At 42.8% G+C, this 18374-nt stretch overlaps 2 protein-coding genes across 2 annotated transcripts in view; one reads left to right on the forward strand and one right to left on the reverse strand.

Moving 5' to 3' along the window:
- Positions 1-10870, forward strand: part of UTP20 (UTP20 small subunit processome component) — a 64708-nt gene extending 53838 nt beyond the window's left edge. Inside the window, exons 53-62 of the mRNA XM_085321352.1 lie at positions 533-602; positions 1618-1800; positions 2726-2857; positions 4327-4459; positions 5682-5881; positions 6246-6317; positions 7167-7439; positions 8123-8249; positions 10035-10180; positions 10547-10870. Coding sequence (XP_085177478.1) covers positions 533-602; positions 1618-1800; positions 2726-2857; positions 4327-4459; positions 5682-5881; positions 6246-6317; positions 7167-7439; positions 8123-8249; positions 10035-10180; positions 10547-10702 — 1492 coding nt within the window. The 3' untranslated portion in view covers positions 10703-10870. The remainder of the gene's footprint in view (positions 1-532; positions 603-1617; positions 1801-2725; positions 2858-4326; positions 4460-5681; positions 5882-6245; positions 6318-7166; positions 7440-8122; positions 8250-10034; positions 10181-10546) is intronic.
- Positions 10871-11462: 592 nt separating this feature from the next.
- Positions 11463-17620, reverse strand: ARL1 (ARF like GTPase 1). Its single transcript, XM_085321353.1, has 6 exons — positions 17501-17620; positions 15333-15470; positions 14056-14137; positions 12972-13083; positions 12119-12297; positions 11463-11845 (listed from the first exon to the last, which is right to left on the reverse strand). The coding sequence occupies exons 1-6, from the start codon at positions 17502-17504 to the stop codon at positions 11815-11817; spliced, it is 546 nt and encodes a 181-aa protein (XP_085177479.1). The 5' UTR covers positions 17505-17620; the 3' UTR covers positions 11463-11814.
- Positions 17621-18374: the final 754 nt, after the last annotated feature.

An 18374-nucleotide genomic window follows, 5' to 3' on the forward strand; every position in this document is an offset into this window, starting at 1 on the left:
TTTTTTTTTTTTATCCCTCTGTAAACAAAGGTTCTGTTGTTTGCGTAGTGGTTAACCAGCTGCACTGCTTGTGAGCCAGGTGAACTGGAAGATCCAGAAGGAGTAAGAAAAATTGCATTTATCTGACTGCTGTCCCATGGTAATGGCCTGAACCGCTTGAGGCCCAGCTGATATCAGCTGTACCAATTCAGCAGTATGGAGAGGGCAGCATGCCCAAAACCACCTTCTGAGCATGACTCTCCCTTGCTCAAAGTGACATGAGCCCTCCAGCTTCATAGCACTGTGTTGTTGTGCTGACTCAAGTTGGCTGAAGCCCTGTTTTGTCCACTTGTGTCTGCCAGTGCCCACCCTCTGGGAGCTGGAGTTGGTGGGCCCATTGCTTCCTTTCTCCTGAGTACCAGACCAGCTGTCTGGTGGTTATGGTAGAAGGATCCCTGGCAGTGCGTGTTGCTGAGCATTGGCCATTCTTGTAAATCATTAGCAGCTTTCCAAGGAATTAACCCAGCTGCAATTGTTAATTATTTCTTCATAGTTATGAGTATGAAACTGGAAGGGAGTCTGCGCTGGAGATGATTGCGTACCTCTTTGACATGTTTCCACAGGTAACAAGCACCTTATGGTATGAAGCATTAAGCAGTCAATTCTTGTCAGGTGCTAGCAGTAACAGCATTTCCAAAGCAGTTTATATTGGGAGCACTTGGTAGTTCATATTATCTGCTATCATAATCAGAATGTTCACTTAGCTCAAAGAACTTGGCTGTGCGCCAAAATAAAAATGACATGCTGAAGAGTCTGTAGTACTTCATTAYCTGTGTCCTCCATCTGCAAGTAAAATAGCGCTCTGTCAGCAGGAATTTGGATAAACTTTATGGTGATTTATGCTAGGAAGAAATTAAGGAAATTGGGTACGACAAGAAAGTGAGTTTTCTCATTTCTCTTTTTTTTAAAATCCATGAGGGATGTTGTTGACTGAAGTGGTATGTGATGTACTGCATCTGTTTTGTTGGCCTGGCTGGAAAGCAAGGGCTTTTACAGTGGGATGGATGAAAATTGGAGCTGAAAAATTAACTGTGCATCTATGTAGGCTAACATACACAAAATGTTATGTTGACTCTGAGCTGTGCAGCTGGAGCTTGACTGAGTACATAGGAGACTGAGAGAAGTGCAATCAAGCAAGAATTTGTGAGGAAGGAAAAAAATCTGCAGAGTCAGATGTGCTTCTCCACCCACTGATTAGATTAAGTGTCTCAGCATGGTTCCCAGCCACTCTGAAGTAGCAAAGCACTGTTATCACTGTGTTACAGAAGGGCCTTTAAGCCTGATTGCCATAGTACTTAGGAACCTCTGCCTGTTTCAGTGGGATTTAGACATTTAAATGACCTTTAAGGTTTGAGACTAACTTGCTGTCCCAGAGCTATTTTAGCAAGTCTGTGGCAGAGCAGGGATGGTGCTGCCTTGTTGGATCACCTCCTCCTTTCTGTTCAGCTGCCTTGACATGGTCTCCCTTTGGAGTTGGTATTGTTCCTATACATGGTTCAGTAAATACCCTGCTTTTTCTGTTTAAATGCCTGAAGCTCTTTGAAGATGTGCAGTTGGCTGATGCTTGTTTCCTTCTAGGAGCTCCTCCACAAATACTGCGGACTGTTTTTTCTCTCTCTTTGTATGATGATGGTAAATGATGACTCCGCCAAGTGCAAAAAGATGGCAGCTTTGACATGTAAATCTCTGCTCAGTAAGATAAACAATGAAAAACAAGATCTGATGTTTTCACTGGTCATGGAGTGGTTTCACAGCAAGAAGGTATTTGTTGTCTTTTTGAATCTAGACTGAGTCTAGACTCTACTTGTGGGCTAAGATTGTGGGCTGATGAATTGATAGGTTCAGTTATGCCTGATTTATTAGTTTTAGGAAAGCAGTAYGAACAAGAATCAGCCTAGAATAAAACCTCATTAGAACCATGTTTATCACCATGGCACAATATGCAAGAAGAGGAGGGAGTGACGTAGCTTCATATACTTACACAAATGTAGGGAACCATTGCTGCTGTAGGTCAGCCTACAGACTCGATCCAGCAGTGCTTTGCACTGCTTTATTAAAGTTTCCTTTTGATCAGGCATTTCCCCAAGGTTAGTCTTTGTTTAGGTGAAATGTTGGAGCAAATTCCTTAAAGCCTGTCTGATCTCAGTAATTGGCAGCCAGTGCTGTCTTTAGCTCAGACTTCCTTCGTTCTGTTGCCGGCTGCTGGAGAGTAGCTAAGCTGAAGTCTCACAGGCTTCCCATCCTGATCTGAGTGCCTGGATGTTTAGTTACTTTCAAAYAGGCCTCAGGACCCATTCCTCTGCAGCAGTGGAAGAGGCGTTTTTCAACACTTGATCCTTTTCATCTCTAATATGTTAACTCCTGGCTTATAGCTATGAGATACCTGTTGTGTTATGAAGCACTGAAAAATACAGAGTAGCCCACAAGAGCTCTGCACCTGGCAATCAGGGCTAGAAATGGCCTTTCAGCATTCAATTTTAGGGTGTGTTTTCAGGGATGACTTATGCTGCCAGGGTGTTTGTGTCCCTAGCTGGCAACATGTCGTTTATGATGGTGCTCTGAAAATCAGCCTCTTGTAGGATGCTGTTGCTACGGACAAAAGTGAGAGTTGCTACCAGCTCCTGCATGTGTGGCTGCAAGACCTGGTTATCAAGAAATAATGAGGTTTTATTCTATGTGTCGGCAGAGCTCACACAGAAGGTTGGCTGCCCAGGCTTGTGGTTTGTTTGTTGAAGCGGAGGGAGTGATGTTTGAAAGACGACTTGAAGCTATCCTCACCTTGATTGAAACAGAAATCAACCCGATCAAATTTGAAAATGTAAGTTGTTTTACCATGTGTGAGACTCAGGGAAAGAGAATTAAGAAAACAAAAGAAGGGAAGAATAAGCATAGGAGGGATTAAGCTGTTGGACCTACTGTGTGGGACTAAGGAAAGATGCAAAGCACATGCATTTTTTCTGAAAGGGACATCACTGACCTAGACCTAGAACCACATTTCTGTCCATAAGCCCAAACTTGATGCCACATGTTGTAACACAGGGGCAAAGGAACTTTGCAGAGCCACCACCAGGCCTGTGCCTGTGGCTATGTTGAATATACTGCTCCTTGCCCTAGCCTGTTTTAAAGATTTGTGGGTGGAGGGGGTTTGTGAGATGACCCTTGAATCTGTGTATTTGGGTTTTTTTCCTGTGTGACGTGGTGAGTTGACAGCCTGTAGCAATGTGTGTGTCCAGGTAGCTTTCCCTGACTCTGTGGTCTTTCCTGCTGCAGTAGGAGAGAAGAGACTTTGGTTTTTCTTGTTTAAAGAAAAGCAAAGTAAAACCACCATAAAAAAATAATAGTAGGATGTCTTTGTAGCACTGGGCTGTCTTAGAATCTGTTTAGTTGACTATCCTGCTGACAACAGCTGGGAAATATGACCACTGGCAGAATGCAGATTTGTGTAATTGTGGAAGATCAGACGTGCCTCACTTGTGACTGCTTTGTTCAGTCTTATGTACAGCTTTAACTTTCAAAGAAGGTCCCTTCCTGAACTTCAGGCCATGGTTTTGTTTTATTGAAAATCTCCTTAGTGCACATGATTAACTCAAAATAACAAGGCAGCCTCAGATTATGCTTGGCATGTGATAATCTCAAAGAGATCTCAGTCACTGTGCCTGGGGAGTGGCCATGTGTGTTACTATTGTGCCAGGGCACCGTGCTGAACGAGAGAGAAGAGCTTTGTGGAGGCTCTGGGTGCRTAGAGTTGAAAATAAACTGTCTGCAGCAATGTCAAATTCAGTGTAATCACCCCCTGTGCTGTGACATGTGGATAAAGCACTGGCTGGTTATATCAAGCCAGCTGGTGATTGCAGGCACGGTCAGGACCTGAAGGCAATTTAGTAAAATACAGCGCACATAGTGTCCTCGTAACAAGGGGCTCCACAGCTGACACAGGCAAATCTGAGCTCATCTTGGCTCTAAGAACAAGGTACAAATACGCACAAATACATGTGTACACATGAATGGCGTACTGTGTGTGTAAATTGCATGCATTTACAAGCCTGAGACTTTGTTACTGGAACATACTTGTATAAATATAGAGAAGAGTGATTGCAGTAATCTCCTGCAGAGGTTCAGTCTCCAGAAGAAACACTTTAATTGAGTTGCTTCCCTTTGGTGTATGATGGAAAATTGGTGTAAGTCAATGTTCTCTTTGGAGGGTTCATCTGAGATTTATCTAGTGGGGTGAATAAGTCTTATCTCCGTTCCTCATAAGCATCTTTCTTGACTTGCTGATTTTATTAGATAACTGAAGAGGAGGAGGAGAAGGCTGCAGATAGGCTGCTGTTCAGCTTTCTTGTGCTGATAACAAAGCTAATCACAGAGTGCAGCTTCATTCAGTTAACCAAGAACAGTGAGGTTGTGAACAATATCTGGGGTAAGTATCTAGAATTATTATGACTGTATTAGAAGGAGGATTCTTGGTGTGCTGTGTGGTTGTTCATGCCCTAATATAAACAACTGAACTCTGTTACACAAGGTTTGTGTGCTCCATAAATGCTAACACATGGCAGTTACTGGGCAACAGAAGAGCAAATGTTAATGGAATGGTTGCAGAATTGATGAAAACAGTATACCCTCTGTTCCAGTTACTGGGAAGTATTTTCTATAATCCCAAGAGCAAATAGTTGCAAATTATTGTGTGTTTGACCGTAATTACATCTTCTAGGAGAGCTGAAAGCTTTCATCTAAGGAAGATGAGATTTTCCTGATGAGATCATGCATACCAGCTAACAAGCAGTGGCACAGGGTAATAGTGTTGTAAATGCCGTGTGCATGCTGGGACATTAGGAGCTGGAGGCCATTTGAGTCAAGCAGTTTTCCCTGTGAGTGAAATGCTGCAATGTCCGGCTGTTTGTTGTTGTGTTTTTCATTTGCTTCATTTTCAATTATCAGAAAGCCTGGATCTGGCTGGTTTGCATCATAGAAGAGTTCAGTCTGCCAGGGGTGTTYTAGTGGTATAGGAGATACCAATATAATGCCTGGATTACCCTGTGATATGTGTAGTTTGGACAGAGGCAAGAAAAGAGAGTGCCTCTTTCTCTTCTCTGAAATGCGCCGAGCCTCTCTCTGGGAGTTGGATCTGACCAGCTGGAGCAAGGCCAGCTCACTGCAGAGTCCCACAGCAGTGAGTCCTGAGATATCATGGGTAGAGGAGCTGTGGCACTGAGCCCATGAGGGGACCATGGGTGCTGGCAGAACATGACTTGGCAGCCAGGAGGGGTGCAGCAATGTATTTTTGCACTGTGCACACTTCTCTTGCCCAGTGGCCCTTTTCCTTTCCAGCAATATCCCTGTCCTGGCATGTYTGGAAGCACTGTAGTAGCATTCCAGAGTACCTGGTCACAGTGGGGACATTTGGTTACCTGTACTTTTTGCCGCTGTCCACTTTGGCTCGGCAGAAATTCCAAGGAAGCCTTTGATTACCTTCTGAGCAGATGAGCACGATTCACTGCCTTCACCTTTGGGCTGTAGCATGTGCTGTGGTAACTCCTGGAGGGACCTGGTGGTTCCTTTTTTTTTTTTTTTTTTTCCCCTCTCTTTTTCCCTGTTGCTGGACCAGCTCCATTGCTGAACTGAAAGAGATTTTCTTCCCCCAGGTCATGTCCAGTCTCACCTGTGGTATCCTCACAGCTGGGTCTGGCTGACAGCTACTCAGATTTTTGGTTTGTTGTTCGCATCTCACAAGCCAGAAGATCTTGTCAGCAAGTGGAAGGAAAGGAAGGCAGGGAAAAGGAAAAAGATGTCGGCAGAGCTGCCTACATCCACATTCTTCTTGATAGCCGAACTGGACGGAAAGGTAGYGATGTCTGTTACTCCTCCTGCAGCTAGCTGTTTCCTGGCTGGGACACGAAAATACCTTTAGTAGCTTGGCATGCACATTTCTCTCTTATTTGGTTCCATCTGCTGCCTAACCCTGCTCATTTAAAGCATTTGAGCAGATTTTCCCTGGTGCTGGGAGGGGACTTTTCTAGGGTCTTAGCAGCACAAAGACTCCCCATGGGGCTTTTTGCCTGCCGTGCAGGCAGAAGTTGTGTTGAGCCTGATCCTTTTGTTTCTCCTGGGGACCACTTCAGTTATTTTGTTTTGCAAAACACCACTTCGGATTTCTCCTCTTTGCTCCCTCTCATGTAAAAATTCCCTTCCCGTTTTTGTCTGCCCAGATGAAGGAGCTTGTGTTTGCCTTTTGTCATCAGCTGCAATCCAAGTTCCTGGACCAGTCTCTGGGAGAGCAGGTGAGAGAAGGAGGTCTGGGGCTCTGTAAGGGCATGGGGCAGGCTGGGGACCATAAAAATGTGTTATATTTTAGTCTGGACAGCAGTGTCACTGTCTGGTRACAGTTCAGAACAATATACAGTGCAGGGCCAACTGCTCTGAGATGAGGGTGTCTAAGCAGGTGCATGTCACAGAGGGCCAGCAAAGTCCCCCCTTGCAGTGTCAGTCTGTCAGAGCAACTGAGTCATGGCAGGGACAGAAAGGGGAGGCATCGTGCAGGACTACGGTCCTTTCTGTCTGGCCTGCTGTCAGGGAGAGTCCTGCTCTGTGGAGCCCAGACTGGAGCAGACTGGGCAACCAAATCCTGGAGCTGGGTCCTTCAGCCACACTGCAGTMATGGCTGTTCTGCTGGGAGCTTTTGACCCAGTTTATACCACTGCTTGAAGGCCTGACCCAAGTGTGAACCTGGTCAGATATTTCCTCTGTGGAAWGCCAGGGGCTGCCCGAGTTAGGGAAGAGAAAAGAAGCAGAGGCATGCCAGAACCTTAAAGGAACACTAGCTGATGTGTTTCATGTAGTTTTACAGTGCTCGCTGACACTGGGTACTGTGGGGAAAAAGGTTTTGGTATCACCACAGTATTCATCTTCCCCAGTCTGGGSAAAGTCTCCCAAACTGCAAGGGAATATTGAGGTAGACCTTCCTGTTAGGAGTAACMTGCTCTGTCACATGGGATGGGCTGAACACATTATATCCTCCTGGATTAGCCAGTTCCTCTTTCAGATCTAGCCCTGGCTYTTCCATGCCTTGGTCATTGCTGGTGCCGGCACTCTGGGAAACTGTGACTGAGCACTCTGTTTTCACACTTCAGGTTATAAAGAATTTGCTGTTTGTGGCCAAAGTTATTTACTTGCTAGCCCCTGCCTCAGAAGAGGGTGAAGAGGCTGAAGGGGAGCTCAGCTGTGAAATGGAAGAGCAGGAGGCCTCTGAAGATGAGGGTGAGAGAGACCTTTCTGCTCAAGGAGAGGGAGAAAGGGAGGACACAGAAGAGAAGGGCCGGCCAGCCACACTGCTATGGGTAATGAAGAAACTCTCCCTCATGGCGAAGCGAGAAGCAGCGTATTCCCCTAAGATCCCCTTAAAGGTAAGAACAGGTTAGACCAAATGCATTTGATGTTGGAGGCACTTGCGCAGCAGTGTGTTGCTTTGGCTTTTTGCTCCCAGGAGACCAGCTGCAAAGGGTGCTGGGAGCTGCTGCTGAAGCTGGAATTAGTACRTGCTAGGGAAGAAACAAGTATTTCAGGTAGGGATTCTTGAGAAAGGCTTGTGGCAGGCTACTTCTCCTTGCTAATGGTGTGGTTCTGTGAGAGGTAAGAAAGCTGATGGCAYGAAACTGAAGGGGAAAGAGCACTGCCTGCAAAGCAGGAACAGWGTGCAGTTACTTGCTAGGAGACGCAAGGAGGATATGGAGAGTGACAGAAAGGTACTGCGGTTCCCTGTGGTGTGGAATGAGAGGCTGAGCTTTCATATCTTCAGCTCTCTCTGTAGAGGACAGAGAAGAAGTCTGTCTTTCAAAGTGTTAACAGCTAGCATCATCCTAGTGAGATCACAGCTCATGAATTTACAGACCCCATGGGGCTGTGTCTCATCTGAAGGCTGTACTTGGCAGCAGTAAGACCTTGTAAAAGCAGTGAGTTTCTAACAACTAGTGCATCTGAAACAACTCCCTGTATGCTGYGCAGTGATGCATAGTGTTCTCGTAACAGTTCAGGATAGGCAGTTTCCTCCTACCTCCCTTCCCTCATTGTTCCTTACACTCATTTTCAGAGAAGCTGCGTCTTTAAGTTCTTGGGAGCAATCTCGGTGGATCTGGGAAAAGACAGAATCAAGCCGTACCTTCCAACAATTCTCACCCCTCTGTACAGGGAACTGAACAGCACATATGCAGAGCAAGGTAAGTGATTTCCTTTGCAAAGAGTAGCAAAGAGGAAGGTGTGTCAGTTCTGTGCCTCAGCGCAGACACCGCCTGTCGTTCCTTTTGTCTGTTGATGCACAGCCATCATAATTGAGTGAATTTCAGCTATCTGCAGTCTAACCAAAGTACCAGGGAAGGAGGGGAGTGTGAGACAGCTGAAGCAAAGATTTATGTGATCACAGAGAAAAAAATGGAAATGAGCTAGGCAGGTTCCTGCATTAAGTGGATGAAACTTGACTATGCGATATAGTGGAAAAAGTGTAGTACTCATGGTGGCAAGACCGAGGTCTTGTTGAGCAGAGGAAAAGACTGCAGATCTCAGAGAAGAAACAAGTCTGTTCCCAAGGGGAGGAGAGCTACAGGAATGCACATGCTGTATGTGCAGGAAGGCCTATACCCTGCTGAATTGTGTGCAGAGAACTTCTCACTGCTTCCTGAATGAGTCCAGGTCATTCTCCCACTAGATACTACCTGTGCAAAAACACTTGTTTTTCTTTGGTGATCTGTATTTGTTTAAAAAAGTGAAGGAAACCTATTTGTATGCACTGTGGAAAATGAACAGTAAAGACTGCAGAAAGACCTTAGGACTTAACTGTTAGGCAGTAAGCTGGCAGATAGCATGCCTTGTATGATCTATACAAAGTGATGCCTGGTGGGAAAAACTAACAAATTTCCTATTTAACATGATGAACTTTTCACTTAAGAGCAAGACTTTGGTGTTCTGATAGTACATGAAAATGTGCTCAGTCAAGAAGCAAATCCAATGTTAGGAAAAGAACAGAGGACAAAATGGAAAACAATCATACAACTCTGTAAATCCATAGTTTGTATATGCTTTGAAAATACAGTGTGTCCTACATCCAAGAAAGGATATGGAAGACATGGAAAAATTTGAAGAAGAGCAGTAACAGTGCTCTGGAACAGCTTCCATGGAAGAAAAATTAAGTTAGCTAATACGATTTTGCTAGGAAAAATAAGAGACTTGGAGGGGATAGAATAGAGATTGACAAAACTATGAGTGGATAAACTTGCTTTTGTTTTCTCTGTCAGTGCAAGAGCTAGAGGCCACCAAATGAGTGTTCAAAAATAAATGCAGTGGTGGTTTTCCACATGATGGGAGCAGACCCAGAGAACTTGCTACTATAGGATGTTGTGGAGACAGGTAGCTTACACAAGCTTCAGAGGAGACTGTACAAGCAGGATCTGTTGGAAGAATGAGGGAAACATTTGCTCTGCTCTCATTTTCCAGGGCACTTGCTTATAGCCATTTTTTTCCAATATTGTGTGTATCTGATTGCAGTTAACATATTGCAATCAATGACCCCAAACGTTAAGCCAGCCRTTTATAACAAGGTCAAGCAATTAATTAAGTTGCATGAAATTGGACAAAGAGTTAGGACTGACAAAGTGCTTTGAACTGGAATCATTTCTGTTTCCAGCAAAGCCCACTCTGAAGACCCACCATGGGTCTATACAGCAAGTCACCTGTAGAAAGCTCTGGGATGCAGTTATCTTTCTGGAAAGCTTTTGCATCTCAGAAACTTCATTTTTGGTTTGCCTGTGTGAAGTAGCAGGTACAGGCCTCTGGGAAAGCTGGTGAAGAACCAGCAGGTTTCACAAGCATTTCCGCTCTGGTCTTGTCAGAGGATACTGGGCAAAATGAATCAGTACAGCCATCCTTGGTGAAGAAGGGTGATCTTTACTGAGTTCTCACTTTCATTCCACAGTCTGAAAAGATCAAGAGAGTTAATTTTGTTTTCCTAGATCCAACATTGAAGAACCTTTCCCAGGAAATTATAGAACTGCTCAAGAAATTGGTTGGACTGGAGGCATTTTCAGTTGCCTTTTCTTCTGTGCAGAAACAGGCCAATCAGAAAAGAGCTATCAGGAAAAAGCAAAGGGCTTTGCAGGTAAGAGTTTATTCCCTTTGGGGGAAAAGAACAGGTCTTTTTAAATGCTTTACAAATGACCAGGAAGGTAAACTTGAGGAAGATCTTCCTCCTGATCGGGATAGTTTCAGTTCAGAAACTTATTTAACAAGAAACTGTTCAAGATCAGGCTCTTGGRCGAGTTTTGACTGACTGATTATGTGCTTCTCAGTTCACTGGCAGAGCAGTGATAAAGCTGAGCAGATGAGCCAGAACACCTCAGTTTCATGGAGTCTAAGAAAACTAACGCTTTCTCTATCAGTCAGAAATTTTTTTACGAAGTGTCTGATGCTTACAGGGACAGTTGTGGATTCTAACTAAACATAYAAATGTATTGTTTCTCATTAGACTGTAGCAAATCCTGACATTGCTGCAAGGAGGAAGCTGAAGAGACATAAGAATAAAGCAGAAACCAGGAAGAGAAAAATAGAATTCCTGCGCCCTAGCTACAAGGCTAAGAAACCTAGAAGTCATGCACTGAAAGATTTAGCAATGGTGGAATAAAAAGGCTTTAACTTCCTGCAGGATAATTTTATAAAAAGAAACTTCCAGCTAGAGAACTAATGATTACTGGAAATAAATTATTTACATATTTTAATGTATTTTTTGTATTTTTTCATGTCTTCTTTTTCATCTGGGATCTTAAATAAAAGCTTGTCATTTTTTTCTAAACATGTACAGTTTAGTCTGTATTAAAACCAGTTACAGTTGAATGGACAGCTACTTTTTTAATATATTAAATATTACTTTATTTCTGAAAGTGAGGATTATGTGATGACTGCCTGCATGCCTGTGAGCATCATAGCTCCTGGAGAGAGCAATCTGCCTCCCTATCCTGAGTTGTCTTTCAGTCCCTACAGCTGCTGGGAATAAGTTACCTACCCTTTCTGGCTAAGCTTGGAGATGCCCAACCTGGCACATCAGAGCAGTAGGTAGTTGCAGAAATCATTTTTTGCCCCCTTTCAGAAAGTAAATGCTATTTTAACAGCTACAGGTACAGTATGTACCTATCTATCTCAGTTGCTCTAATTTATTCAAACACCATTAGCTGCACGGGGAGATTCTGAAGCCATCACAGCATCAGCTAAAGGAAACTCCTCCCTTCTCTGTCTTTCTAAAAATAACCTCTTTAAATGTTCAGCTACACCACTGTTAGAACAGATGTCAGTTCAACTTCAGTTAGCTTCTGTAAGCAAGCAGCCTGTACCACGCACCACACCTGTAAGTAAGTTCACAGTGAATTGCAGAAATCAGCCTGGACTGCTGACAGTTCCAAATTTTATTAGTGTTTTAATTACATGAATAAGTAGCCACTCAAACTTAAAACCACCAATGGAGAGGGGAGGAGAAAAAAAAATAAAACTTTCTCACCCAATAAGATTTTCATATAAATTAACATAAGTATATACTTACTTAAACACAAAGAAAGAAATGGAGTATCTTAATGTACAGAGACATTCACCTGGTTCAGTTTTATAATTGAAAAGAGGCATCCACTTTATAGGAGTCATTTTCAATCTGTTGTATTTACAAGTATTTGTGGCCTGAAAGTATCTGACTGCAGAATGATGGATGCTAGATATAGTCAAAACTTCTTTGCTACAGTCAGCTTTGTATTACTGCCTACTCTTCAAGGTCTCCACCAACCTAGGAAAAAGGTTAAGTCAGTTTTATTTCAGAAGTCAGTTCAGATATGTTGAGACATCTTTAGGACATTATATATATATGAGTAAACTACTCTCTCTTTGGACTTCTGTTTTATTTGGCTCTTTAGTACCCAGAGCAACATGGATTGAGCTAGATGCATGTGAATGGGCAAGTCCTAAAATGCTTACTCCTCACTTTTAGCTTATGCTCTTGCTCACCCTTTTGTCCTCACTAGATTCCAATGAAGCTAGCACAATTTATCCTGTCACTTACCATTCCATTGCCTCATCGAGCCCAGTGCCCTTAGTTGCMGAAGTTTTGAATATCTGCCATTTTCGGTCCTTCAAAGCTGGTAAGCCAAGTGCATTTGCCATTTCTGTGGGAGTCATAGCCTGTTCCATGTCCTGCTTGTTTGCAAACACCACTAAAATGGCTTTCTTCAACTCTTCTTCCTAAGGGGGAAATCACGCAAGTTCTTGGAGAGATTTTTTTACATTATTTATGCAGAGAAAACCCCATACATGAAATTTCAGCAACTAATCTAATGATTTTCAGTCTGCTGATTTTTTTGTTATAGAAAATTCTTCAGAGCAAGAGTGACATACTCTCAATTCTATTTGTGCCTAGCATGTTATCACATAGGAACAATTTCAAAACAAGGTTGGTTTTGCTGATTATCGTTGTATAATCAAACAAGCTAATAATTGGATTTAACAATGCATATCAAAAAGTTTGCAGGAATTTAGGAAAAAAGTTTTACTTCTTTAACTCATGCCTTCTTTCCATTACTCATGTTTCTCTTCTGTGTATGTTCTTCAGTTTCAATGCATAGTAGTAGGATATCCCTCCCTGAACCCCTGATTTTGCCACCAGTGAAGTACTGAGCAGCGGTAGTAGCGGACAGGTAAGCTTCCATGTGACCAAAAGGCTGAATATAACTAATAGACCAGATAATACTATATAAAACTTTAAAAATCTGCAGTGTATTTAGTGGTTTTCAGTCAGATATGTTGCAAGGCTCTATTCTGGGGACTAAAAAGTGAAGTTTCACATTAGCTCCAGAAAAGATTTGTAATTTCTCAATTTCCATTCTACTGATAAAAAAACATCATGCTTGTTTTCTTACCTCCAACATAGCAACAAGTTCTGATTTTGAAATGCCAATTCTGTCTCGATCACAGCTGTCTACTACATAAATGACTGCATCAGTATTTGAGTAGTAACACCGCCAATAGGGTCTGCAGAAGAGAAAAAAAAACTGCTCAAATAACTGCAGTTGGAACAGTGCTTTTTTTAGCCAGATAACGGAAAACAGATTGCTCAGAAAAAGCAGAAACTGTCTCTGGGGTGAAAGGCCCAAGGGAGCAACTAGAAGGTGTATTCAAAAGGTTACGCAACAGACTACAAATAAATAGTACTTTTCAACAGCAACAAAGACGATAAGCCTTGAGAACAGGGAAGGGGCAGAACTTCTTGGGACAGACTTATTTGAGGAATTAGTCTGCAGGGCATCAGCTCAAAACCTCTGAAGGACAGGGCAGCAGAGGAAGTTTGTGAACACGAGCTTTCTGCAAATAGTTATATTAGCTTCTGTAGAACAAGCTGTATTAAAATTATCATTTGCCATAGTTATCATTATAGTCATCTAAAAATGCTAACTTAAAAGAAATCTTTTTTGTACAGGTGGGTCAGGCAATTCAAGATCACAACAAATCATCCTTTTCCAAGTTACCTTACTGAAGCTAAAAAGGGGGAAAGTAAGTGGCACTGCACTTTACCAACTAGTGTTCAAAAAGAAGATCACTATAATTGTGCATGTATGATCACTTATTACAAAAGTTGTATAGTTCACTACTCAGAAAAGAATTAATCTACACCTAAGTTTTTTTATCTTAGCATTCTTAAAAAATGTGAATATTTAAAATTTGGGGGTGGAGGGTTATATCACTGACTCCCTACCTTCTCAGAATGCTGCCCAATTACAAACTACATAAACAAACTGATTTTTCAAAACAAAACCGGTTACAAGTGAACATGTTTACTTGTTTTTTTCCCCAATATGTAGTCCAAAACAGAGGTTGCATTAACTGAATTCTGCCAGATTAAAACTTACGGAGCCAATTTTCAGAAGTGCTAGCTATTCAGAATTTCAAGACCTCAGTATTTTTTAGAGAAATTTAATTATAACTTTTAAGAAATACATTTATTACCTTATACTTGTCTGTCCTCCCAAGTCCCAAACTTGAAATTTCAGATTCTTGTATGTCACTGTCTCAACATTGAAGCCAATTGCTGCAACAAAGTAAAGCAACTTCACTGTTACTGATTTTCTTTATTTTTATTATGAATATTACAGCATTTATTTAAAATTTTCAAGCCTGGAAATTTCCAGTAGCCTTGAGAAGTTGCCCCAACAAACTCAAAATAATGCTTTACCCTTTGAACAATAAAAGCTTATTATAAACATACTGTAGAGATTTGTAACAAATACAAAGGTTGCTACAAATGAAGTATGAACAGAAGTGTGTGTAAAAGCACCAAAAGAAACAGAACAACAGTTAAAATAACTGCCTGTTTTAATAACCAAGTACATAACTGACAGTAGTAAAATACTAGGGGATGTGTTCTTTACGTTAAGACCAGAAGACCTACACGCTCATAAAATCACCGCAGACAACATCTCAGATCTCCTACTGTGACATATAGAAGATGGCAGTAAGGTTAGAGCACATCACATATGCCAGCACATATGCCATTCCTTCTCCTGTCAACCCAAAGAAACACAAAATGAAGAAGCAAATAACAGAAGGAACCCAAGAGACATGATGAGGACTTAACAGCCAGCATCCCCCGCCCTGTGTGTCACACAGAATGATCCTGGCAGGATCCTTTCGATCCTTTCGGCACATGCATCTCAGTATTTGTAATATATGGACATGACTGCGTGATACTGTTAAGACAATCAATGAATTTTTTTCTTCAAGTATCATCTTTTCATATCTCACATGGAGTTTTGTTACACTAACTTTCTACAACATSTAAAGTTAACCATCTGCATTTCTTCTTTTCTGCGTAAAAAAGAAGTGTTTACATAACAAAAAATAAGAACTTAAAAGGTGTGAAACTGGGTTCAATAAGAATCTCTAAAATTCACATTAGAGCTACGTTTGGAGAAAAAGACTTTGATAGTCAATAGTTACCATTTACTGAATGTTTGCCTCTCAACAGAAACCTACCAAATCATAGTAATAAACTTCTTTTATGGTCAAATACTTTGTGATCAACAGGATAGCATAAAATATTGCTTTCTATACTGTACACTGTAATACCATTATGCAAGAAAGCCCTTAAATACAACAGTGCAATCCTCCAAGAACACACTGTCCTTTTGTTTGTGAAGTAAGCATGTAGCAAGGTCAGYTGACAAAGCCTGCATACAAGAGCTACAGTCAAATTAGCTATTTTAAATAACAGATTGATCACTTACTCGGAATGGTAGTAACAACTTCTCCAACTTGTAATCTATACAGAATGGTTGTTTTTCCTGCTCCATCCAATCCCAGGATGAGAATCCTCATCTCTCGAGTTCCAAACAAACTGGAAAAAATGGTGGAAAAAAAGCCCCCTACAAAAAATAGAAGAGAAAGCTATTTCAGTGTAAATTAGCTCATATGGAGTATGAGCTTTACATACTCATGTGGAGTATGTAAAGACAGACAGACCTGGTATCTTACTGAATAGCAATATATTTTTTTTTTCAGTGAAAACAGACTGGCTCAGGTTGTTACTTAGATGTGTATGCTGAACCACACTATATTTTCCTCTTTTTATATCACTATTTTATCCTAGATTTACCTAGGAAAATCAAGTTGCTGCCACAGCAAGCTTCCTCTTTGCAGTTAGGATTTTTTCCTTTGTTCTCATTTGTCTAAATCTGAGTCAACTTCTTTTTTGTTTTTTATAGGCCTCTATCTTTTCAGTGCAAGAGACTATATAGTCTTAGGCCCCAAAGAATTCTCCCTAAAGTTTATGGTCTCCCTCAGCACCATCCACTTACATTTTCTTAAAATGAAGCGCAAACCAGTATGTACATTTAGCAGTCCATTAAAAACTATGCAGTTGCACTAAATCACTAAGTAACTTAATGCTACAGAGAAGTCTAGGAACTGACCTAAGATGTCTTTGTTCAAAATTATTTTTCACAAAAATCTCGTTTATGTAGTAGTACCTGGGGCCAGACACAAGTCTGATTTCTGCCTATTAAACATATAAGCAGAGAAACAATAGTAATATTCTGAGTCAGTAATGATGAAACCTTTTTCCTAATATTTTATAAAAGATGCATCTAGTGCTAAACAATAATTTTGTAAATCCATCTGAACTCTGAAAAAAAGGTAATAAAATACCAAAAAAGCTAGGATCATGCTTTGATAAATATATCAAAGATGATAAAAATTTACAACCAAAATATTATTCAAATAGCTTTTTGATAGAAACTATTCACTGTGTTTGCCTTTTGAGGTAACTGTGATGCCTTTTTTTGTGAGAGAAAAGATAGCTGTGTTTTTATGCATAAGGAGTACAAACTGATACCAGGTTGCTGTATTTCTTCTAAGCCCATCCCATCACAGAAACCATGCATACTACTGACTTATAAAATAAGGACAAGGTATCAAGGACCATCTGCTACATGTTTGCACAGTGCCTATTTCAAACAGTGCCTTGACCAGCAAACAGCCTTAACAGAACTAAATGAAGCATAAACATAAYTCAAAGGTAAAGCTGCAAAAAGTATTTTGACAGGAACATTTTGCATGGAAAGCAAATACGTGTGCCACAAGCCTAACAGAAGATGGCTCCTTCCTCTCAAATAGTCAATAATTTGGGTTAATGGCAGACTTCCTTCATCCCCTCTTTTTATATGTTTTGCTCACACTAAAATGCTGTCCAAGTATGATCTTTAATAGGACTGGTTTATGTTACATTTAACTTCCAGATATTAGCAGTGCTACTACTATTCTATCTACTACTATAAAAACCGTTTTCATAATTAACTCTCCATTAACAATCCACTGCATTCTTGCACCCATTTCGCTTAGGCTATTAAAAGAACGGCACACATATGGAGTCCGTCAGGCAAACAAAAGTGTTGTGACCTCTGGCGAAACACCTGTTTGTGAGATTTCGCTCCTACGATTCGTCATGGGAAATCTGGTAATAAATCACCGAAAAGCGTTCCGTGCCCCCGAAGCCCCTTCAGGAGCATTACCAAAACGGGAAGCACCCGCACGCTGGGCACACGCCAGCCCACACAGCCTGCGCTCTGTATCACGGCCTCCCGTTTCGAGCACGGATTTGAACGCAGCTGGGCGGTAACTGCCTCCGTGGCCCGCTGGAGCGCCCGGCGCGCTCCGCGTGTAACGGCACCCTGCCAGCCGCAGCCGGGCAGGGCCTGCGGCCCCCTCCGGCCTCCCCAGCCGCCCCCACTCCCCCTTCCTCGCGAGCAGCTTCGCCCGGCTGCTCTCGCCGCTCCCCTCCCGCCTCCACAGGCCGTTGGGCCGGRGGAGGGGGGGGCTCGCGCCGCTCCAACGGCCGCCGCCCCCGCGCGCCGGGGCTGCCGCCTCGTGCTCGCCCGCACGCCCGCTCCCTCCTTACCCATGTCGAGCCGCCGCCGCCGCCGCCCCGCGCCGCGGCCGCCCTGTCCCGTCCCGTCCCGTCCCGCCGGCCCTGCCGCCGCCGCTCGCAGCCTCCACGTCGAACGCCGCGGCGAGTAAACGAGGCGCGCCCTGCCCCCACCCGCCCCGCGGCCGCGCCGTTTCGACACGGCCAGGAGGGGCAGGGCTGGGCGCGGGGCTTTCCTCGCCCTGCCCGTTAATTTGCAGCCAGAAGAGAAGGAGAAAAGGAGTTCCTTTTTTTCTTTCTTTTTTTCTTTCTTTCTTTTTTCTTTTTTTTTTTAAGGCACAGTGGACTGAAACGCGGCGAATCTGCGGCGCGGCAGCCGCGGCCTGGCGGTGAGGCGGTGCCAGCGGCGCGGCCCCGCGCTCCCGCAGGCGGCGGCGGCTGCAGCGCCCTCTCCCGCCCTGCCCACCGCAGGGCTCAAACGCGCACCGCGAAGGAGGGCTGCTGCTTGAGTCGAGCGSTACATTTTTCCTCCCTCCTCCTCCCTTCCTGTCACGCGAGCTTAAAAGTCTGTTTGTAGTTGGGGCTTTGAAACTTCGTTCAGATATAAAAATATACTGGTACATTTTTTTTAAGACAGATTGATGAACACCACACGAACTGCAGAGGATAAAGGTGGGGGATCCTCTTAATTCTTGCAGCATGATGTAGACAGATGTAAACCACTACTCTTTCAAACCAAGCAGCCTTGTATATTTGTATAACTTCCACAGTGAAAACTTTAAATAAGCTTCCCTATTGTACAAAAATGTCTAGTTTAACATTGCTTTATCATATGCAAAACGTTACTACAGCAGGGCGTATCATGACCAACGACATCATCATAAGCAGGAGTAAAAGAAGTGGCCGC

The sequence above is a fragment of the Rhea americana genome, unplaced genomic scaffold, assembly GCF_003343005.1.
Source record: "Rhea americana isolate MKP2758 unplaced genomic scaffold, rheAme1 scaffold_69, whole genome shotgun sequence".
NCBI lineage: Eukaryota > Metazoa > Chordata > Aves > Rheiformes > Rheidae > Rhea > Rhea americana.